General features: G+C 42.0%; 1 protein-coding gene and 1 pseudogene across 3 annotated transcripts in view; one reads left to right on the plus strand and one right to left on the minus strand.

Annotated features, from left to right (window-relative positions):
• ARSB (arylsulfatase B) overlaps window positions 1–19,396 on the plus strand; it is a 175,604-nt gene that overhangs the window by 65,451 nt on the left and 90,757 nt on the right. For all 3 annotated transcript variants that reach the window (XM_032626198.1, XM_032626197.1, XM_032626196.1), the window contains exon 5: window positions 15,103–15,346. In XM_032626198.1, the coding sequence (XP_032482089.1) occupies window positions 15,103–15,346 (244 nt within the window). The remainder of the gene's footprint in view (window positions 1–15,102; window positions 15,347–19,396) is intronic.
• On the minus strand, window positions 10,784–11,444 carry LOC116750875 (annotated as a pseudogene).

Raw genomic sequence — 19,396 nt, forward strand, 5'->3', positions numbered from 1 at the left:
GTCTCACATGCCAGGCAGATGTTTTGTACGGTCAGCTTACCACAAAAGGCCCTGATGAAAAACTGAGGTATAAAAAGTAGGGGTCTGTAAGAGAAAGAGAGACACATTGATTCCAGAAAAGATCTACCGTTTTTAAAAGAAGCCAAGTCAATTTGATGGATTGGTGAAAACAAGAACAAAGAATCTGCCATGTCCTGGAAGCTCTGGGTTTTGATAATTAGGGTGGTGTTGAGAATGCACTGTCTAAAAGACTCACATCTGTTGTACTGAGGTATAACCTTGCCTGTGCTCTGAAATATACATGGAGTGGGCAGGCTTGGACTGTTTCCGTGAAGCAGATCATATACATTTTAGTGACAACAGGAAGAGTTTTCCTGAATGTAGGGTTTCTTCCTTAACCCACCTCTCATCCAAAGGGCAAAAAATGTAGAGTGGATGCTTAATTGCAGTGAGATCCCACCGGCTGAACAGAGCTGCACTTTACTCTACTGCTTATTCTGCCTTTGAAGTTACATTATCACTCTGTCTCATCTTACACCATTATGGGTCTTATCAATTTTAATACATAAATGTATTACCAAACCTGTTGATTTTAAGAACATTTGCCTACCTCCAAGTCACAAAGATATTCTCTTACGCTTTTCTATAAAAGATTTATGGTTTTAGCATTTACAGTTAGGTCTTTGGTCCATCTTTTTCTTCTCATACAGCTTTGTTTTGTTAAGATATAATTCACATCACCATCAAATTCATCCTTTGAAAGTGTACAATTCAGTGGTTTTTAGTATATTCACAGAGTTGTACAATCGTCATCATTATCTAATTTTTTTTCTCACCCCCACAAAAAAATCCTGTATCCATTAGCATTTTCCCCTTCCTCCCAGGCCTTGGAAGCCACTAATCTACTTTCTGTCTCTATAGATTTGCCTCTTCTGGACATTTCATGTAAAGGGAAAAATACAGTATATGGCCTTTTTATCTGGCTTCTTTCATTAGCATAATGTTTTCAGGGTTCACCAATATTGTAGAATGTGTCAGTACTTCATTCTTTTTATTGTGGTCCTTTTTTTCCCCTGTATATTGCTGAAAATATATCACATCTTATCCATTCATAATTAATGGCACTGAGTGTTTCCACTTTTTGGGGCTGTTATGAATAATGCTGCTATGAACATTCATGCACAGGCTTTTGTGTGGATATATGTTTTCATTTCTCTTGAATACACACCTAGGAGTGGGATTTCTGGGTTGTTTAACTTCTTGAGGGACTGCTATTTCCAAAGCAGCTGTGCCATGTTACATTCCCACCAGCAGTGTATGAGGGTTCCAGTTTCTCCATAGGCTTTTTTATTATAGCCGTCCTAGTAAGTGTGAAGTGGTATCTCTTGTGGTTTTGATTTGCATCCCCTTGGACATTTTTTTTCATGTGCTTCTTGCCCATTGTATATCTTCTTTGGAGAAATGTCTGTTCAAGTCCTTTGCTCATATTTTAATTTTTTTTTTTTTTTTTTTTACTATTGAGTTGAAATATGAGCCATCTTCAATTAATTTTTCTGTAAGTTGTGAAGTAGGGATTGGTCAAGGTTCTTTCTTCCCCCTCCCGTAGATATTCAGTTACTCTAGAATCACTTGTTGCAAAGACTTTTTCCTCAGCTGGCTTATTTGGCACCTTTGCTAAATATCAAATAATCACTAACGGACGGTTCTTTTATTAGGCTCCCTATTCTAGTACCAAGCTGTCTGGAGTACTGGAGCTTTATAGGAGGTCTTGGAAGTAGGGTAGTGTAATTCTCCCAGCATCATTCTTTTATTTGAAAATTACTTGCAATCCTAGGATAAGCCTCGTTTGCTCATCATGATTGTGGTAGGCAGGGCAATGTTCCCTTCGCTTCCCCCAAAGATGTTCACGTCCTAAAGACCTGAACCTCTGAATATCTTATGTTATATGGCAAAGGGGAACTAAGGTTGCAGATTGAATTAAGGTTGCCAATCAGGTGACCTTAAGATGGGAATATTATCTGACTGGGCCAAATGGAATCACAAGTCTTTAAAAGTGGAAGAGAGGGGGCTTCCCTGGTGGCACAGTGGTTGAGAATCTGCCTGCCAATGTAGGGGACACGGGTTCGAGCTATGGTCTGGGAAGATCCCACATGCCACAGAGCAACTGGGCCCGTGAGCCACAACTACTGAGCCTGCGCATCTGGAGCCTGTGCTCCGCAACAAGAGAGGCCGCGATAGTGAGAGGCCCGCTCACCGTGATGAGGAGTGGCCCCCGCTCGCTGCAACTAGAGAAAGCCCTTGCACAGAAACCAAGACCCAACACAGCCAAAAGTTAATTAATTAATTAATTAATTAATTTAGAAAAAGTGGAAGAGAGGGACAAAGAGGAGGTCAAAATAATACCAAGTGAGAAGACTCAACTGCCATTGCTGACTTTGAGGATGGAGGAAGAGAGTGTAGAGCGAAGGAATTCTAGCAGCCTCTAGAAACTGGCTAAAAAGAGATCCTCCTCTCGCCTCTGAAAGGGAATGCAGCCCTCCCAACACTGTGATTTAGCCCAATGAGACTTGCTTCAGACTTACAACTATAGGATGATGAACTTGTGTTAAGTGGCTAAATTTGTAGTAATTTGTTATGGCAGCCATAGAAAACTAACACAATCACGTATTATCATTTTTATACATAGCTGGATTTGATTTACTGAAATTTTATTGAGGATTTTTGCACCTCTGTTCATTGTAGTCTTCTTTTTGTGTAGTGTCTTTGGCTATGGAATCAGTAATGCTGGCCTCGTAGAATGAGTTGGGAAGTTTAGGCTTCTACCTGTTTTCTGGAAGATAAATTCTGATTTTTATTCTCGTGTTCATCCCTGCTCTCTTTCATTCTTCTGTACTTCTAGTGTGGAATGGCCTCCTTTAAGTCCAGTTGTATTCATATATCGTCCAGGCAATTATCTAACCACTTTGCTATATATTCTGTGCCTGCACGTTTTCATATGAAATACATGTTATTTTATTATCAGTTGCCATTTTTCCTTTATATTACATTTAAAGTTATTTTAAAAATTAGGTGTGCAAGTGTATGAGTTCCATTACAGGGAGTCAAAGGAGCACGACAAAACATTTGTTATAATAAGGGAGTGTGAGGCTTGAAAGGCTTGAGAACCATGATATAGAAGCTTTTTCCCCCTATTTCAGAACTTTCCCAGTTATTACAGGTGCTATTAGATAAAAAGGTAAAATCTGTGAATGAGCCTGCAGTCAGGTCACATATTACCACATCCACAATAAAAACCAAATAACCACAACAGTAAAAACACCTTCTATCTCACCTGCAGGGTAACTTAACACAACTATTCTAGCCACCAAACACAGGGTGTCCAGCCATAATGCTCACACATATGCCTGGTAATCACAGGTTTCAATTCACGAAAGTAGACGTGCAAAGAAGTGTAACTTGCTCCCCCCCCCTCCCCCGCCTGCAGCTGAGCTCAGTCCTTCTGGGGTCCCAACTCTGACCTGGAATCATTTTCTCTCTTTTCCATGTATAGGCTTAACTCTATGCCATGATGGTAAAAGTTTCTGTGTGCCTGCAGTTGTGACCTGAAAATGACAGGTGGAGGTGGTCACATTATATTGATCTAGGTGGGATCAGAGACATGAATATGGGCTATAAACCTTTTTCTAGGTCTAAGCTGTCCTTAACTATACCCCGAGCCTCTTACCGTCTTAATGATGTAAGGTTATCATTTTAATTTTTTCGTTATTGTGTTATGCTTCATACGGTGGTGTCCTTAATATACATCAGTGTGGATCACTTAACACTAGAAAAACAGGGAAATTCTTTTTTTAGTTTTAAAACTAAAATTCATATTTTTTTCTTTTAAAATGCATATCTTTTCTGCTCCTTCCCTCATTCTTAGGAGACCAACTCCAGCAGTCTGCACCTACCCAATCTGCTATGAAATTAGGAAGCCAGCCATCATACATATTATTAGAATTGTGTCTGAAACCAAATGGGTCCTGAGTTAGGATCTGATTGCAGGGACTTGGTGATGCCTATTGTGGTCACTCAGGGCATTTATTTTGATTTGTTTGGTTCTTTGGTCTTGTTTTTTAACCCTAGCTCATGGCTGATCAGGAGACGTTGCGTTTCCCAGGTACCGGACCTCTCTCTCTCTCAGTGTCCTTTGGTCTCGCTAAAGTGCCTCCACTTAACTACTTGCCGCCTCTCATTGGGCAAGGGACCCAGGCTTCCTGCCACACATTCTCTTCTCCTCCAGCTGCCTTCACTCCCAACAGCTAGCACTGTCTTCCCCTGCCCTTGGGATGGCCAGGGTCACCTGGACTTCTCCTCCCTCTCACTGACCCCTTCATCCTGGTCAGAGGGGTACTGCCCACCTCATGTGGTCAGGAGGGCCAGGAGTCTGAGAACTCAGAGTTTGTTTCACTCTGCCTTTGGACCAGGTGTTATCTGCAGATCTGAAGGGAATCTTGTTCTTATACCTTAATTATGTATGCATTCAATATTTGAAATTCTTTTAACAAACTTCTTAGTATTTAGGTGTGTTGAATTTTTTTGTTTGTTTCTGTCATTAAATGTTTCACTCTTCTGTTCTTTTTTTTCTTCTTCCTCCAGCTTTATTGAGATATAATTGACACACAGCATTGTATAAGGTGTATGGCATAATGATTTGAATTACATACATCATGAAATGATTACCACAATTAAGTTTAGTGAACATCCATCATCTTGTATAGGTACAAAATAAAAGAAAAAGAAGAAAATATCTTTTTCCTTGTGATGAGATCTCTTAGGATTTACTCTTCTGTTTTTCTTCAAAGAAGATTGTGCTAATCAATGTTCTCATGACCTTTTTCTTGGTCTCTCCTGCCATAATTAGACAATCACATACTAGTGAGATCCTTTAGCAGTTAGCAAACTTCAGAGAAGAGCTTTGGGGAAACAAAACTGCCTGTCCACTCAGTTTGGTTTATTGACTTTTATCAAGTAACCCTAAAAGCAAATCGTACTACTTATGAAGTAGAGATCCAGTAAAATGTTGTTTCTGCTTCAAGGGTAAATTCAGAACATTTAACTTGTGTTGTAGATTTGGAAACATAAAGACAAATTAAAGTAGTTGATGCTTGCCCAAATAGAATATGTGAGCTTTCTTCAGAGTATCTTCAGAGTATCATTCTCTCTGAAAAAATCATTGACCTCAATTCCCATCTTTCTCACCATACAAGTAGTCCGCTTACTATTTTGCAATCACAATTTTACTTTTTTCTACCTCTTGATATTTTCACTTCTCTCCTGCTGTCTTTGAACTTGCCACACTCTAAAGCACTTCTGTAATACTTTTTACATCTATCACTTCTTGATCGGCGTTAGTGACAGATAAATAGCTATCTAGTAAAAAATTATCTGGCCACCTTAAAGGGGTTTCAAGTCTGGAAGGGGAGCCAAGTAATTCGTGAGTAAACTATGATACTCCGTAAAGGTGCCAAAGCATTTTAGTTTGCCCTGAAATTCATAACTTTATTAGCTTAAAAAAAAAAAAAAAAACAAGCATTCTTTCAAGATCGAACTTCAGGAAAAGCAAGGAGAGCTTTAGTTGTAAGAAAGGACTGAATAAACATTTGGTACTTTTCTTGACCCTAAATATTCCAAACAAAGGGCTTCTGTGCTACTTGTTAGGGGATCCAGAATGTGGAGATCAAAGCTAGCATTACCCTTGCCATCTAAGTGAGAGTGACTCATAACATTTTGTGCTTACAACTTTCATTTAAGGATCTCCAGGATCTGTGAGTACCTATGATTTAAACTTCAGAAAAAAGTTCAGTGATTTGCCTACCAATACATAATAAATGAGGACACTGTTTTCCAGTTCCCAGTTCCATTTTCACTTTTCAAGACCAAATGTTTTCAATCTTTCAACAGACTTTTGAGACTTTTCATCCTTAATAAGTTTTAAAGGAGAAGATAAAATCCCATTGGTATCTCATCATTATAAACGATGACATGAGTCCCATTAAAATGAGGAAATCTTTTACTACAACCCTGTGTAATTTTTTTTTTCTTTTTGACCCCCATTCCTTCCTGATTTTGCTCTTCCCCTGCATCCATCTTTCTTTATCTTTAGCTCTTTCGGTGGCTGCATCATTTATTTGGCATCTGCCTGCCAATCCCATTCCACCAGAATCCCCCTTAATGCTAGCTCGGCAGGAACACTCCCCTTGCTGGTTCTTTTAATCAAGATGTCAAGTCTGATTGTGTCTGACTGGGAGTTGAGAGGTCAGAGTGTTGATCTGCCCTGAATGCTGCAAACCATTTAAAACCCCTACAAATATTCAGATGAATATCTGAATAAAGATACCGTTTCTGAAATATAATTTGAATGACAGGCTATGGCCATTGTACCTCTTTCTTTGATCATTGATATGCTTTATTTAAATTCATGGAAACAGAAAGGAATCGTAACAAAACCCCTCACAATTCATCGTGTTTTTATGATGCTCAAGAAATTACATACAGAGAAGAGAATGCTCCTTGGAAGGGTCTATGCTTGAAATACCTTCTTACAAAAGCATGGCACTTCCGAGTATGGTTATAAAACCTAAATCTGGCATCTATTTAATAAATACCCAGCTAGGAGCCTGCTCTGCTCTGCATAGTTTGATACTGCTGCTGGTGGTAGTTATCAGCGATGAAAATTGCTAATATTTATTAAGCACTACTTCTGTGCCAGGCTCTGTGTTAAAATGGGTATTGTTATTATCCTCATTTTTCAAATGGGGAAAACTTAGGCTCAGAGAGAGAGTGATTTGCCCAAACTCACAGCACTTAATCCCTATCCCTTGAGTACACTTCAATAAAATTAGAAATGTGACTGTAGTAATGATAGGAAAAAATATATTAGTCATAAAACAGACAGCTTTTTGTTTATATCTAGTCATCGTTCAGCTCAAGTTTTCCTTAAGTTCAGAGTGGTTCTTAAGAGTACAGTTAATTTAGTATTTAATTAAGAAGCTTGACAGAGGGGCTTCCCTGGTGGCGCAGAGGTTGAGAGTCCGCCTGCCAGTGCAGGGGACGCGGGTTCGTGCCCCGGTCTGGGAAGATCCCACATGCCGCGGAGCGGCTGGGCCCGTGAGCCATGGCCGCTGAGCCTGCGCGTCCGGAGCCTGTGCTCCACAACGGGAGAGGCCACAACAGTGAGAGGCCCGCGTACCGAAAAAAAAAAAAAAAAAAAAAAAAAAAAAGAAGCTTGACACAGAACACCCGCCATCTAATGTGTAAATGAATCAGGCCCTTGAGCCTCCTGCACCTCGTGCCTGGGTTCTCCTCTCTCTGATGGTGGTTGGCTCTACCCCGTCATTCTGGTTACAGCTTCTCTGAGAGGCCTAGTCACCAGTTACCACGAGTAGAGAGATCCTACCTCTTTTTCTACTCACTCCATGTGAAAGGACCTTGTCTGTCTTATTTTCTGCCATATTCTGCCATTTCCCCAAAGCTAGAGTAGTCCATGGGCCATGAAATCCAGAAAGATTTGTTACAGGGGTGAGTGAGGACTCTCTTCCCATCCAGGACCGTGCTTCCTCAAATGCTCTCCAACAACCCCTTTGACTTTGGGTAACTGATCCAGATTGGACAAACAATTCTGGTATTTGTGGGTTGGATTTGTTTAAATCCTCATGGGGTTCCAGGAGTGCCTCTTGCCAATATCCTGTAAAATAAGCAGCATCTGTGTGCAGAACAGCTTCCTAAAAGTTAAGGTCATGGGGTGGCTGGATGAAGGCTCAGAAAACCCTCTGCAGTAATCAGAGTTAATTTTTAGTGTCTTCAGTCTCCATTTTTGGTGGCCTTTTCTCCATTCACTTATTTGTTCCCCCCTCTCCACCCTCAGATCTCGAGCCTTTCTCTTTGGCAGGTCCTGTGCTAGGTCTTGGGGAATGCAAAGACATTGTTCTTGTCCTGGAGAGCCAGAGTTCTCAGGGAAGACAAACCACGAATAACTGATCAACACCATACAGAGATAAGTGTGATAGAAAAGTATAAAGTGCAGGAGGACAGTGAAGAGACAGAGGTTGTCTGGGGGGAGTAAATTAAAAACAGCAGTGTGACATTATTAAGTCGAGCAGGAAAGATGGGGAGGGCATTTTAGGCAAAGGAGCCAACCTGTACCCAGGCAACGTCAGCATGTTGTAGTCTAACAACAAGAAGTAAGTTCTCTGTGACTGAAGCACAGTGCATGCTTTGTGGGGAAGGGCAGGAGCTGATGCCCCAGAAGTAGTTTGGAGCCACATATGAAGGATTCCATGTGTTGGACTGAAGTTTGAACTTTCTCCTGATTGGGAAGCAGTTAGAGGTCTTTAAACACGCTTGTGGCCTGATTGGTTTGGGCTTCACAAAGATGCCTCTGATAGCAACGTGAAACATTCCGTATGTTATCCCAGGTGTCCAGGTGAGACCCGTGCTGGACCCAAGGCAACGGGGCTGGAGAAGGGGGAGGTGGATTGGAAATCCATTTTCATGATCAACTTGGCAGAAGTGAATGTGTTGAATGTAGAGCAAGAGGGAAAGAGAAGAACATCAGATTGTAAATTGAATGTCTGGGTAGATATGTTCTCTAGAATCTTTCATTAGGAGAAGATTGAATTTACCTAATCCTTTAGATGACTACTAAGACGTACATTAACTCTCCAATTTGCTTTAAGTAAAAAATTCGTCTAAAAGAATCAACCATGAGTAACAGGTCCTTTATCGGACAAAGAGTCTTCTTGGTCTCTGAAATCCTGTTGTCTGCTCGTCTGTCACACTCCCGTGGGTGGCCTGTTCAGAGGGAAGTCCAGGCCCTGGTGCAAGGCTGCTGGAGCCTTCCTTGCTTTTCTCTCCAGGATCCCCATGTCAGAGTGAGGAGCTGTCTTGGATAAGCCAGGGTTGAAGGATCCGTGGGGGCAGCAAGGTGGAGATATACACTGATGGTTCAGGGCAGCCTTCTAAAGCCAAGCCACAGCATTACCCTGTTTGGGGAGTAGTCCTAAAAACTAATGCTGTTGTCATGGTTCCATCTTAATTTTTCTCAGCTGGATGCGAATGAGGCTTCACTGTCATATACTTAATGTGTTTGTTCGGATCTTTGGCTAACCAGTGTTTTTCGTGACTTTTTGACAGCTATTTTTGTTCAATAATGAATAATAAAGTGAGATTTACCATCTGTAGATGACGTTTGTTTTATTTTGACATTTATTTTCTATACGGCAAAGATTTTATAATCAGGTTTTCCCCCTGCCAAAAACATTGCTGAAAAATGATTTCCCCCCCCAGAAATGTTTCATAGCTTCCTTTACTAGCTGGAGTCATCTTATTTTTTTTCTTTTTTTTTTTGGAAACCAATTCAACTTGTATTGACACCAACTACATGTCTCTCCTCAGTAGCTTATGGGAATGGATAAATTGGCTTGACCCAAGGTAACACGGATTGGACTTAGCAATGTTACTTTTAAATAAAACCAACCCCGTTTTCCCCCCTAAGGTGGCTTAGAGTTCATAATGGTCACAAACTAATACTACAGATAAAACATTTAAAAATTTGATCCAAGCCTTTTCTATCCTCCCACACTTGAAAGGTACCTGATGAACACCAATTTCCCAATCCTAGCATCACTAGCTTACAAACCTTAGGGTTAAAAACTCCCTTCTCATTTACCTAGTGTTCGATTTCCATCAGTTTCGATATACACTAGTGTAAATACCATGACTATTTTGCATGAAGTTAAGTATTCTACAGATCCCAGAGTCATAGGATTGAATCAGGAACTCCCACCTTTTATGTGAACTTCAGTGGTACCATGGAGGCCAAGGCAATTTAATTTAGGTTAACCAGGATTTGTTTCAATTTGTAAGAGAAACATCTTGCAACAGGTTTTTTCAATTCTCTTTAAAAAATGGTGGCATTCCTTTACTTTTTGCCTTTTGGAAGCAGCAGTTACATAAGTGGAATAGTAGATTAAGTCTAAAAATGTGGGCCCTAGTCAACTTTCATTATTTTTCTGTATATGATCATGATAAAGGATCACGACATCCTTCACATTTCCAAGGAAAACCCAATTTAAAGTTTGGGTTTCATGCCAAACTCCATGAAACAGCCACTTTAGAGTAAACCAGCAGAGCATTGCATCACCCCAGTAAAGCTGTGGATTTTATCACATGCACCAACAAATCTACATGGCTCGTTTCTGCACTCCTCTTTTAAAGAATTTTATACCTATTGTACCAAATGGCATTTTAAAAAATTTATTTATTTTATTTTTTTGGCTGCATTGGGTCCTCATTGCTGCACACGGGCTTTCTCTAGTTGCAGTGAGCGCGGGCTACTCCTCGTTGCGGTGAGTGGGCTTCTCATTGAGGTGGCTTCTCTTGTTACAGAGCACCGGCTCTAGGCATGCAGGCTCAGTAGTTGTGGTGCACAGGCTTACTTGCTCCGTGGCATGTGGGATCTTCCCGGACCAGGGCTCGAACCCATGTCCCCTGCATTGGCAGGTGGATTCTTAACCACTGCACCACCAGGGAATCCCCCAAACCGCATTTTAAACACAGACATATCAACTCTCTAATAAAGCAAAAACAAAGGCATTTCCCTTACTAGAAACAAGATACACCATCACTTAAAGTCTTCAAATATTATTGCACTTTAACTTTCAGAATTTGACAATGCATTCATTGAACAATCTGCACACAACTAGTTTTAACAGACATTAAAAAACACTTTCAAGCAGACATGGATGTCCTAAACTGTTTATTAGCTAAGAATTTTACAAACATTACTTATATTAGCGGTAGCGGTGGAGCTGGAGAGTATTGCGCCTTCTCCAGGCTGCGCAGCGAGAACCACAGATCGTGTCGTGGAACTTGTGGCCCTTGCCAAGGCCGCGGCTCTTCCTGCCTGCAGATGTCAGCCCCCGCATCTCCCTGTGCTTGTGGACTGGTTTGGTGATCCACTGGGTGTCAGGGTGTCTTCTGATAGCTTTATGGAATGGATCAATGAGGATAACCTCAAAAAATTTGTACGTAGAATCTTCACCAACACAGTAAGAATTCAGGACCCTCAGGGCTCCACAGTGGCGTCCAGCTCGCTCCTCGGCAACAGACTGAAGACTTCGAGCAAACGAGCTGGTTGACACCATTGTGGACAGGCGTGCTGTAGGTGATACCCTTAGGAACTGGGCATTTTTGGCCACCGCAGTGCACACGAATCCGACATATGGCATAACCTTGCTTGGCCTTGTAGCCCAGCCTGCGCGCCTTGTTGGGCCGGGTGCGGCGGGGCGCCCGGAGCAGCGCCGAGAGCTGGCGATACTGCCGGCAGCGCACCCTGAGCAAAAGTGCATCGCATCCGACTGCTTCCTCCTCCATAGCTCCTGGAGGTACTTGTAAGCGCGCATCTCGGCTCACCTGATGGCTGCCGCCAGACAGAAAGGCGAGTCATCTTATTTTGATTTGGAAGTTTTTTCATGTCAGCCAGGAAATGAAACCTGAACATTTTCTCTTGAAAATTAATTCTTAACAAGAACAAAAATTAACTTTTGCCCAAAGGAAAATTAGGAGAGAAAATGAAAAGAAACGTGTTTGAAATGGTGGTGGTTTCATTGTCTTTTTGTTTTTCTTTTTTTTTTTAACATCTTTATTGGAGTATAATTGCTTTACAATGGTGTGCTAGCTTGTGCTTTACAACAAAATGAATCAGTTATACATATACATATGTTCCGGTATCTCTTCCCTCTTGCATCTCCCTCCCTCCCACCCTCCCTATCCCACCCCTCCAGGTGGTCACAAAGCACGGAGCTGATCTCCCTGTGCTATGCGGCTGATTCCCACTAGATATCTACCTTATGTTTGGTAGTGTATACATGTCCATGCCACTCTCACTTTGTCACAGCTTACCCTTCCCCATCCCGATATCCTCAAGTCCATTCTCTAGTAGGTCTGTGTCTTTATTCCTGTTTTACCCCTAAGTTCTTCATGACATTTTTTTTCTTAAATTCCATATATATGTGTTAGTATATGGTATTTGTCTCTCTCTTTTTGACTTATTTCACTCTGTATGACAGACTCTAGATCTTCATTGTCTTTTTGAACTTTATGTCAGACTTAAGTGAACGATATTGGAAGCCCCCTTCTCTACCTTGTTTCAAATGAGCTGATTTTATTCTTGGTTACTCTGATCAATTTTATGTCCAACTCCTTGAAATACCTGGGCAAATGCACTAGAACCAATGGACAGCAAGCACCCTATTTCTCAAAGGCCTAAGTCTGTGGATTTTTGCTGGTAAGTGGAGACCATCAGCCAGTGCCGCCTGGCCAGGTCCCTGGCAAAGCTGAATTGTCCTCTTCATGCAGTGGATTCTGCAGTTGGCTTTGTGACTGGGGAGCCCAAGAGAATGAGTTGCAGGTGTGTCAATTAACAGTCCTTTCTCCCTGGAGTGCTCTCAAAAAAATGATGGCGGAAGCCACATCGATAACAGACGATAGAATCGCTTATCATTGCTAATGGGAAAAACATCACAGAAGCTAATGCAAAAACAGTCACACGCACTGCATCGGCACCTCCCAAATAAGATGTGGAAACACCTTCCAGCTCCTACGGTAGCAGCCGTGGCCAAATTCTCGTTACAGCCCAGAGTATTTTCCTTCCTGAGTCATACGTCAAGGGCCTGAGATCAGATTCCAGACCCACCCCACGCTTCTCCCCATCACCTCCACTCTTGTTTCTACCATCTTCATCATCCACCATTTTTGTACTGAGCACTAACAAATAGGTGGAACTGAAAGAGGCATTATCTAATATTTCAAAGGAGTGTAATCTATCAAAAATGGAGACAACAGGCATCTTCTGCAAGCCCTGAGCCAGTATCATTTATAGCAATCCAGACAGCACAGGGAAATGATCGTGCTGTCTTAGCCATTCTTGGCTTCACAGGTAGAGTGTAAACACTTCTTTCCAGTGTATTTTTGTATCACATGAACAGCACCTTCTTTTAAGTTTTGATACAGTGGTTATTGGTGACTGATACTCAGTGGAGTGCGAGGAATTCCCTTTGTCTAAAGATGGTGCCCCCTGTTTTGAGCGTGCAGGTCTGCACATGTGAAATAGAATGTGTATTTAATAAACTGGCTTGGGTGACCATTTGCTTTGTCAAGAAGAGATGTGAGGTTTAAGAAAAGGTTCTTGTCTGATAGCAAATGATGAGATTGATTGTCACCCACCTGTGTTGAAGAACTGTTACCTTCCTCTAATGTAGCTCAAGACCCTTCCTTCTCCCCCTCACAAGGCACAGAGAAGAACTGAAGACCTGGTGTGCTAAGGGCTTGATCAGAAGCCTCCTTGACAGTAGAGCCTTGAATTTCTTACCCACCAGCATCAGAGGCTCCTCGTAAGGGAATTATCATCACCTTGAGATAGCTCTCCTGCTGTATCATGGGAAGAGTGTAAACTTAGCTGAGATTGACCATGCTTATGTTTTTCATAGAGAAGTAAAGTTTTATATAGATATAAAACTCACTCTATACCAGGGACCTCAGGAGCAGGGCACTCTGGGGGCAGGAGGAGCCTGGGAGTCACACAGACATTGTTTGAATCCTAGCTTTGCCACTTATTAGTTGTTTGGCATTTTCAAGTCTCTCATGACAAAATAGTTATAATACTAGACTATTTGTATTGTTACAAATATTAGCTACCATTTATTGAGAACCTAGATTGTGCCGGGTCCCCAGCCCCAAACCATTATTATAGATGATGTCACTTAATTCTCACCATAATACATGAATGAGGTAGGAATTATTATCTCCACATTAAAGATGAGAAACTGAGGCAGTGTATTGCCCTGGGTCACACACCTAGTGAGTGGCTGGCATCATGCTTTAATTCCAGGTCTGTCAGACTCCAGAGTCTGTGATAACGTGAAATTAAAAGGGTGCCTGGTGCAGAGTGGGTGCTTAACAAATCCTGGTTCTTTTTCCTTCCATGAGCATCCTTTGGCTTTGATAGAGCTTGATTTCTGTGTTAGATTTCTTTATACATTATGTTCTATAGAGCACATCTGTCATACTGCCCTCCTGTGGTTCATTTGGATAACAGTGGCTTTTAGAAAACATTTAATCGGGGTGTAATGCACATGCAAATAAGTGATATTTAAAACATATCTCTAAAGTCACCTGAGTGTATGAGTACTTTTGGAGATAATATGATTCTACAACCTCAGTATGTAAGAAATATGACTTTTTACTTTCTACAGTCCAACTTAATTTCTAACTCTGAGCCCCACCCAGCTGGTAAGATACTGAAGTCACTTTTGTATCTTCTCTGGCTTCCCCAATGTCCTCCATTCCCTTGGCTGTCTTGGGAGAGAAACCTTCTCTTCCCTGGCATACAGTATACGGTGAAGCTTTGTCCTGCCATCCTGTCAAGAAGGGAGGAATTTTTCTTGCAATTATTTTTTCCATCCAACTGTTCTGTGTACAGAGACATTTAACCCACTGGGGAAGTCTTCAACTTTCACTCTTAAGAGTTCAGATCACCAGGGAGTCAAATGTTAATTCTGTTACCAGTTTAAATGTTAGAAAAATTTTCCAGGAAGAAAATAAAAAGGTTCGCTATCCCCACTAATTAGGAGCCTTAGGTTCCTAAGTGAAACTTATTCAGAGGTGTCTTTTCATGTACGGGGAGGGGCTCCACCTACCTGGGTTCATTCTCCTGTGTTACACAAAGTTGCATGCATGCATTTGAATCCTAGTCATTGCTCAGAACAGGGCTCTATCCCAAGCAGTTCCCCTCAGGGGCCTTCCTTGTTTTTCAGTGGCCCTCTCCATGGAGGATTTAAAGGTCTAGTGTCAGACATGTGCCGTGCTGAGCCCTGGTTATGTCTGTGGGATGGAGGGTTGTGTTAGGTGGGAGGAGGGTAGCTGCTATGGGAGAGGGGAAAGAGGAATCTTCTTTCTTAGTTCCTAAGCACCATTTAATAATAACATGCATCCAAGTCTTCTGTTCTTAAATATATCTAATAGTTAGCCTTGTCCTCATGCCATGACCTAATTGTGTTTCAGATAACGGTGGGCAGACATTGGCAGGGGGCAATAACTGGCCCCTTCGAGGAAGAAAGTGGAGCCTGTGGGAAGGAGGCGTGCGAGGGGTGGGCTTTGTGGCCGGCCCCTTGCTGAAACGGAGGGGCGTGAAGAACCGGGAGCTCATCCACATTTCCGACTGGCTGCCGACCCTGGTGAAGCTGGCGGGGGGCAGCACAGAGGGCACCAAGCCTCTGGATGGCTTCGATGTGTGGAAAACCATCAGGTACCTGCCCACCTGTCTCTTCTCCCTCCCAGGACAGAAGCTCTAAGAACAGCTTGACTTGATTGAGAAGGATCGCTCTTGCATGAATACGATAGTTCAGCTTGCAAATAGATGATTGAAAAAGAAGAACTGCCTTTAGAAATACTGTAATTATATATGTATATATTTTTAAGTTCTGGATTTGAGATTGGGGGGCCTGTGTTTTCTATGAGGAGCAAGATAGTCCTCTGTGGCTCACCCTCCATGAGAGGTCTTTAAAGTGGAAGCTGTGCTAAGAAGTAGGATAGGGTATTGTTTGCTTTCTGCAGAGCGTCAGGGGACCTGCCCTGTTGCCTGCTAGGAGAATGGAGGACCAAGCAGGGGGAACAGCTGGAATTTGAGTGGGGAAGCAGCTGTATACCCTTATTACACAATAAGTACCTAATGAGCACCTACTATGTACCAAGCTCTGTTCTAGGTGTGGAGGAACTAGGAATGAACAAGACAGGCTCCATCCTGGCTCTCACAGAGCTTATATTCTAGCTGGGGAGTCAGGGGGGTGGTTAGGAAGAAACAAGTAAACCCATAAATAAGTAGATGACGTCCCATAATGATCCGCACTAGGAAGGCAGTAAAACAGTGTGTTGTGATACCGAGAGCTGGCAGATGGGAAGGAGGTACACAATCTGGGGAGCAGAAGGCAGACTCAGCTTTGGAAATGGTGGCAGGGCCTTCCTGTTTAGCCACCACCATGCCGAACAACGGTCCCCAAAATGGGGAGGTGTACACACCTGCAAGGGTGCAGGAAGAAAACTTGAGAACTTGTATTTGTAGTTAATTTTATCTCATCTTTTTTTTTTTTTTTTTGCGGTACGCGGACCTCTCACTGTTGTGGCCTCTCCCGTTGTGGAGCACAGGCTCCGGAAGCGCAGGCTCAGCGGCCATGGCTCACGGGCCCAGCCGCTCCACGGCATGTGGGATCTTCCCGGACCGGGGCACGAACCCGCGTCCCCTGCGTCAGCAGGCAGACTCTCAATCACTGCGCCACCAGGGAAGCCCATCTTTTTTAAGTATATATTTTATAAGGTATATAATGTATTAGTAGATTAGTACATATATCCAACTGATAAACAAATATAAATGTACATATACTGGAGGTATTGTTTCTACTGATGGAGTGACAATGTCTAGTGTAATAGTTTTAAACCTCTGTTGGGTGTTACAGCAAGGGGTAGTGGCTGATTGACTGGTCCCCTAGTGACCAGGGGAAAATGACCTCCTCTGTTTACAGTTTGGATTTTCCCCTTAGATATAAGTGAAGTTAAATAATTGAACTAGAGAATGGCCATTTTTATTTATTTATTATTTTTCTCTTGCTTTTTTGTTCAGAAAGCTTTTTTCTCAGCTTGAAACCTGCTAAACATTTATATTTTCTTCTAAGTGTTGTGGTTTGATTTTCTTCCGTGTAATTCTTGAACTGTTGTGAAATGATATTTTGTTACATGAGGTCAATATCTAAATCAGAGGAATGGGGTTTTTCTCAGATTTTTGAATCACAGAGCTCCTTGAGACTCTGAAAGCTTTGAGGTTACCAAAAAAAGTACCTAAGCATATGTACAATAATTTAGATAGAATTTATTTTTATGATGTTAGATACTGATTACACATTCTTTTCTATGTACACATAGAAAAATATGACATTCTTTGAAAACCTCTGCCTCTCACTCATTTTTAATGCAAAAATTAATACCTACTTTATGATAAAAAGGAAATAAAAATTTCCAAGCCAAGCAAAACTTGAACTTCAGCTTATCGCCAACTTCCACCATGAAGGCTGTTGAAGTTTGACTTACAGAAGCAGGAGAAAGTTTTGAGTGTTTTGATATGATAACATATGTGTCAGGCTTGCCATCCAATCAGTTTTGAGTTTTTTGTTTTGTTTCGTTTTGGGGGCAAAAAAAAAGAAGCACACTTGGCTTATTGTGGCTTATAAAAGCACACATGAGCAAATGGAGCTATCGTGGCATACTTGGCCAAATGAGGGTAGGCTTGAGTTGAGAAGCGGTTGGATTTATTTTGAATAATTTCCTCTGTTCCCAGATTCACTGAGGTTCTGATCTTTGGCAAAGTGCAAGTCATTGATGTTCATCTATATCACCAATTTTGGACTATAAACCCACACTTGAATCTTAAAATTATCTTTGTCAGAAGTAACGTTTAGGAGTTTGGCACATACTTGCTTCTGCCTGCCGAGGAATTGGAAGAAGTTTTGCCACCCTTAATTCCAGATTGCAGAAGGTCTTTCCTCAGTGTCAGGGGCATGCTGAACTCCTAGTGACCCATCTTGAATAGAACAGGAGCTCTGCATCCTTCAGCAGCAGACATAATGTTGACTGCAGGGCTGTAACTAGAATATTACAACCAAAACTATTGTCCAAGTACGTGAAACCATGAGAGAGTGGCTTTCCTTTTCTATTTGAAAAAAGTAAAATTTCTGCCCAATGTCTCATCAAGCATTTCAAGACTTTCCTCTGGAAATTCAGCAAATTTCTGTTTAGTAAGTGAAGAACTGCTCTCATTCTGCTCCATTTTCCTGATAAAAGATCCTGAAAGCAATGATTCAGCCCCCACTGTCCCGATGAAGTTGATGCTTCTCACAACACTAGGCAAGCGTTCATTCAGTACCAGCGGCAGAGCATTTGGCACCCATGCAGGCCGATGCAGAAAGCAACCAGTCACATTGACGTCAGGAGCTTCTCTTCCAAAGCAGTAAAAACAAATGGACAGCCAAATGTCAGAGATTCTCAGTCAATGCCCAGAGTTCTCGACCTTTTTTTCAGTAAGATATTTACTTGGAAATACCATTTTCAAGATGATAGTAGTTTCTGAACATTTCAAAAAGGTCTCATGAAATAGGAATGCCAGTAATGGCAGTAACAGAGTCGGCTATGCTGAGAGCATCTGTTTCACTAGTTGCGTAGTTATCAATTCCTCTTAGGTCTGCTCCAAAATATTAAATTTTAGAAGAAATAGCCATTCTGGAGTGGGTGACGTTCTTTGCAATCTGAGTTCCTTGACTGCTTCAGTTTTTCATCTGTTCGAAGCCATAGAACATGTTTGTCAATTCTAGGGAACATCGCTTCTCCAAGTTCTTTCTGATTCTGTATGGTTTCTCTGCTTTTCAACTTCATAAGCAGCCTATAGGTTGTTTCAAGACACTTCGAAGGATTTTTAAACTTACTTTATATTTCATTAAATTTATATAACCAAAGCAGAACCGCTAATCATAATGGTAGGAATGTTTTTCCTTTCTAATCAACGGGAAACTCTTCTAGATGTTATAACATCACAGTGGGGACTTCCCTGGTGGCCCAGTGGTTAAAAATCCACCTGCCAATGCAGGGCATACAGGTTCGAGCCCTGGTCCGGGAAGATCCCACATGCCGCGGAGCAACTAAACCAATGCACCACAACTACTGAGCCTGCACTCTAGAGCCCGCGAGCCACAACTACTGAGTTTGTGTGCTACAACTACTGAAGCTCACGTGCCTAGAGCCCATGCTTCACAAAAAGTGAAACCACCACAATGAGAAGCCCACGCGCTGCAACAAAGAGTAGCCCCCGCTTGCCACAACTAAAGAAAGCCCGGGTACAGCAACGAAGACCCAACACAGCCAAAAATTAATTAATTAATTAAAAAAAAATGACAGTGGTGACAATCGAATATTACCTGATGATGTGAAATATCTTAAAAACTTAGTATGAAACTATAAAGACTTTCCCCACCTATGGTTTCAGTTTCAAGAGGAATTTTGAAGGGAAGATAAGTCACTTTTCACCCCATTTTCACAAATACCAGGAAACCCAATGAAGTATAATTCTTTCTCTTTTTTGCGGTACGCGGGCCTCTCACTGTTGTGGCCTCTCCCGTTGCGGAGGACAGGCTCCGGACACGCAGGCTCAGCGGCCATGGCTCATGGGCCCAGCCACTCCACGGCATGTGGGATCTTCCCAGACCGGGACACGAACCCTTGTCCCCTGTATCGGCAGGCAGACTCTCAACCACTGTGC

The sequence above is a fragment of the Phocoena sinus genome, chromosome 3 (assembly GCF_008692025.1).
Source record: "Phocoena sinus isolate mPhoSin1 chromosome 3, mPhoSin1.pri, whole genome shotgun sequence".
Taxonomy (NCBI): Eukaryota; Metazoa; Chordata; class Mammalia; order Artiodactyla; family Phocoenidae; genus Phocoena; species Phocoena sinus.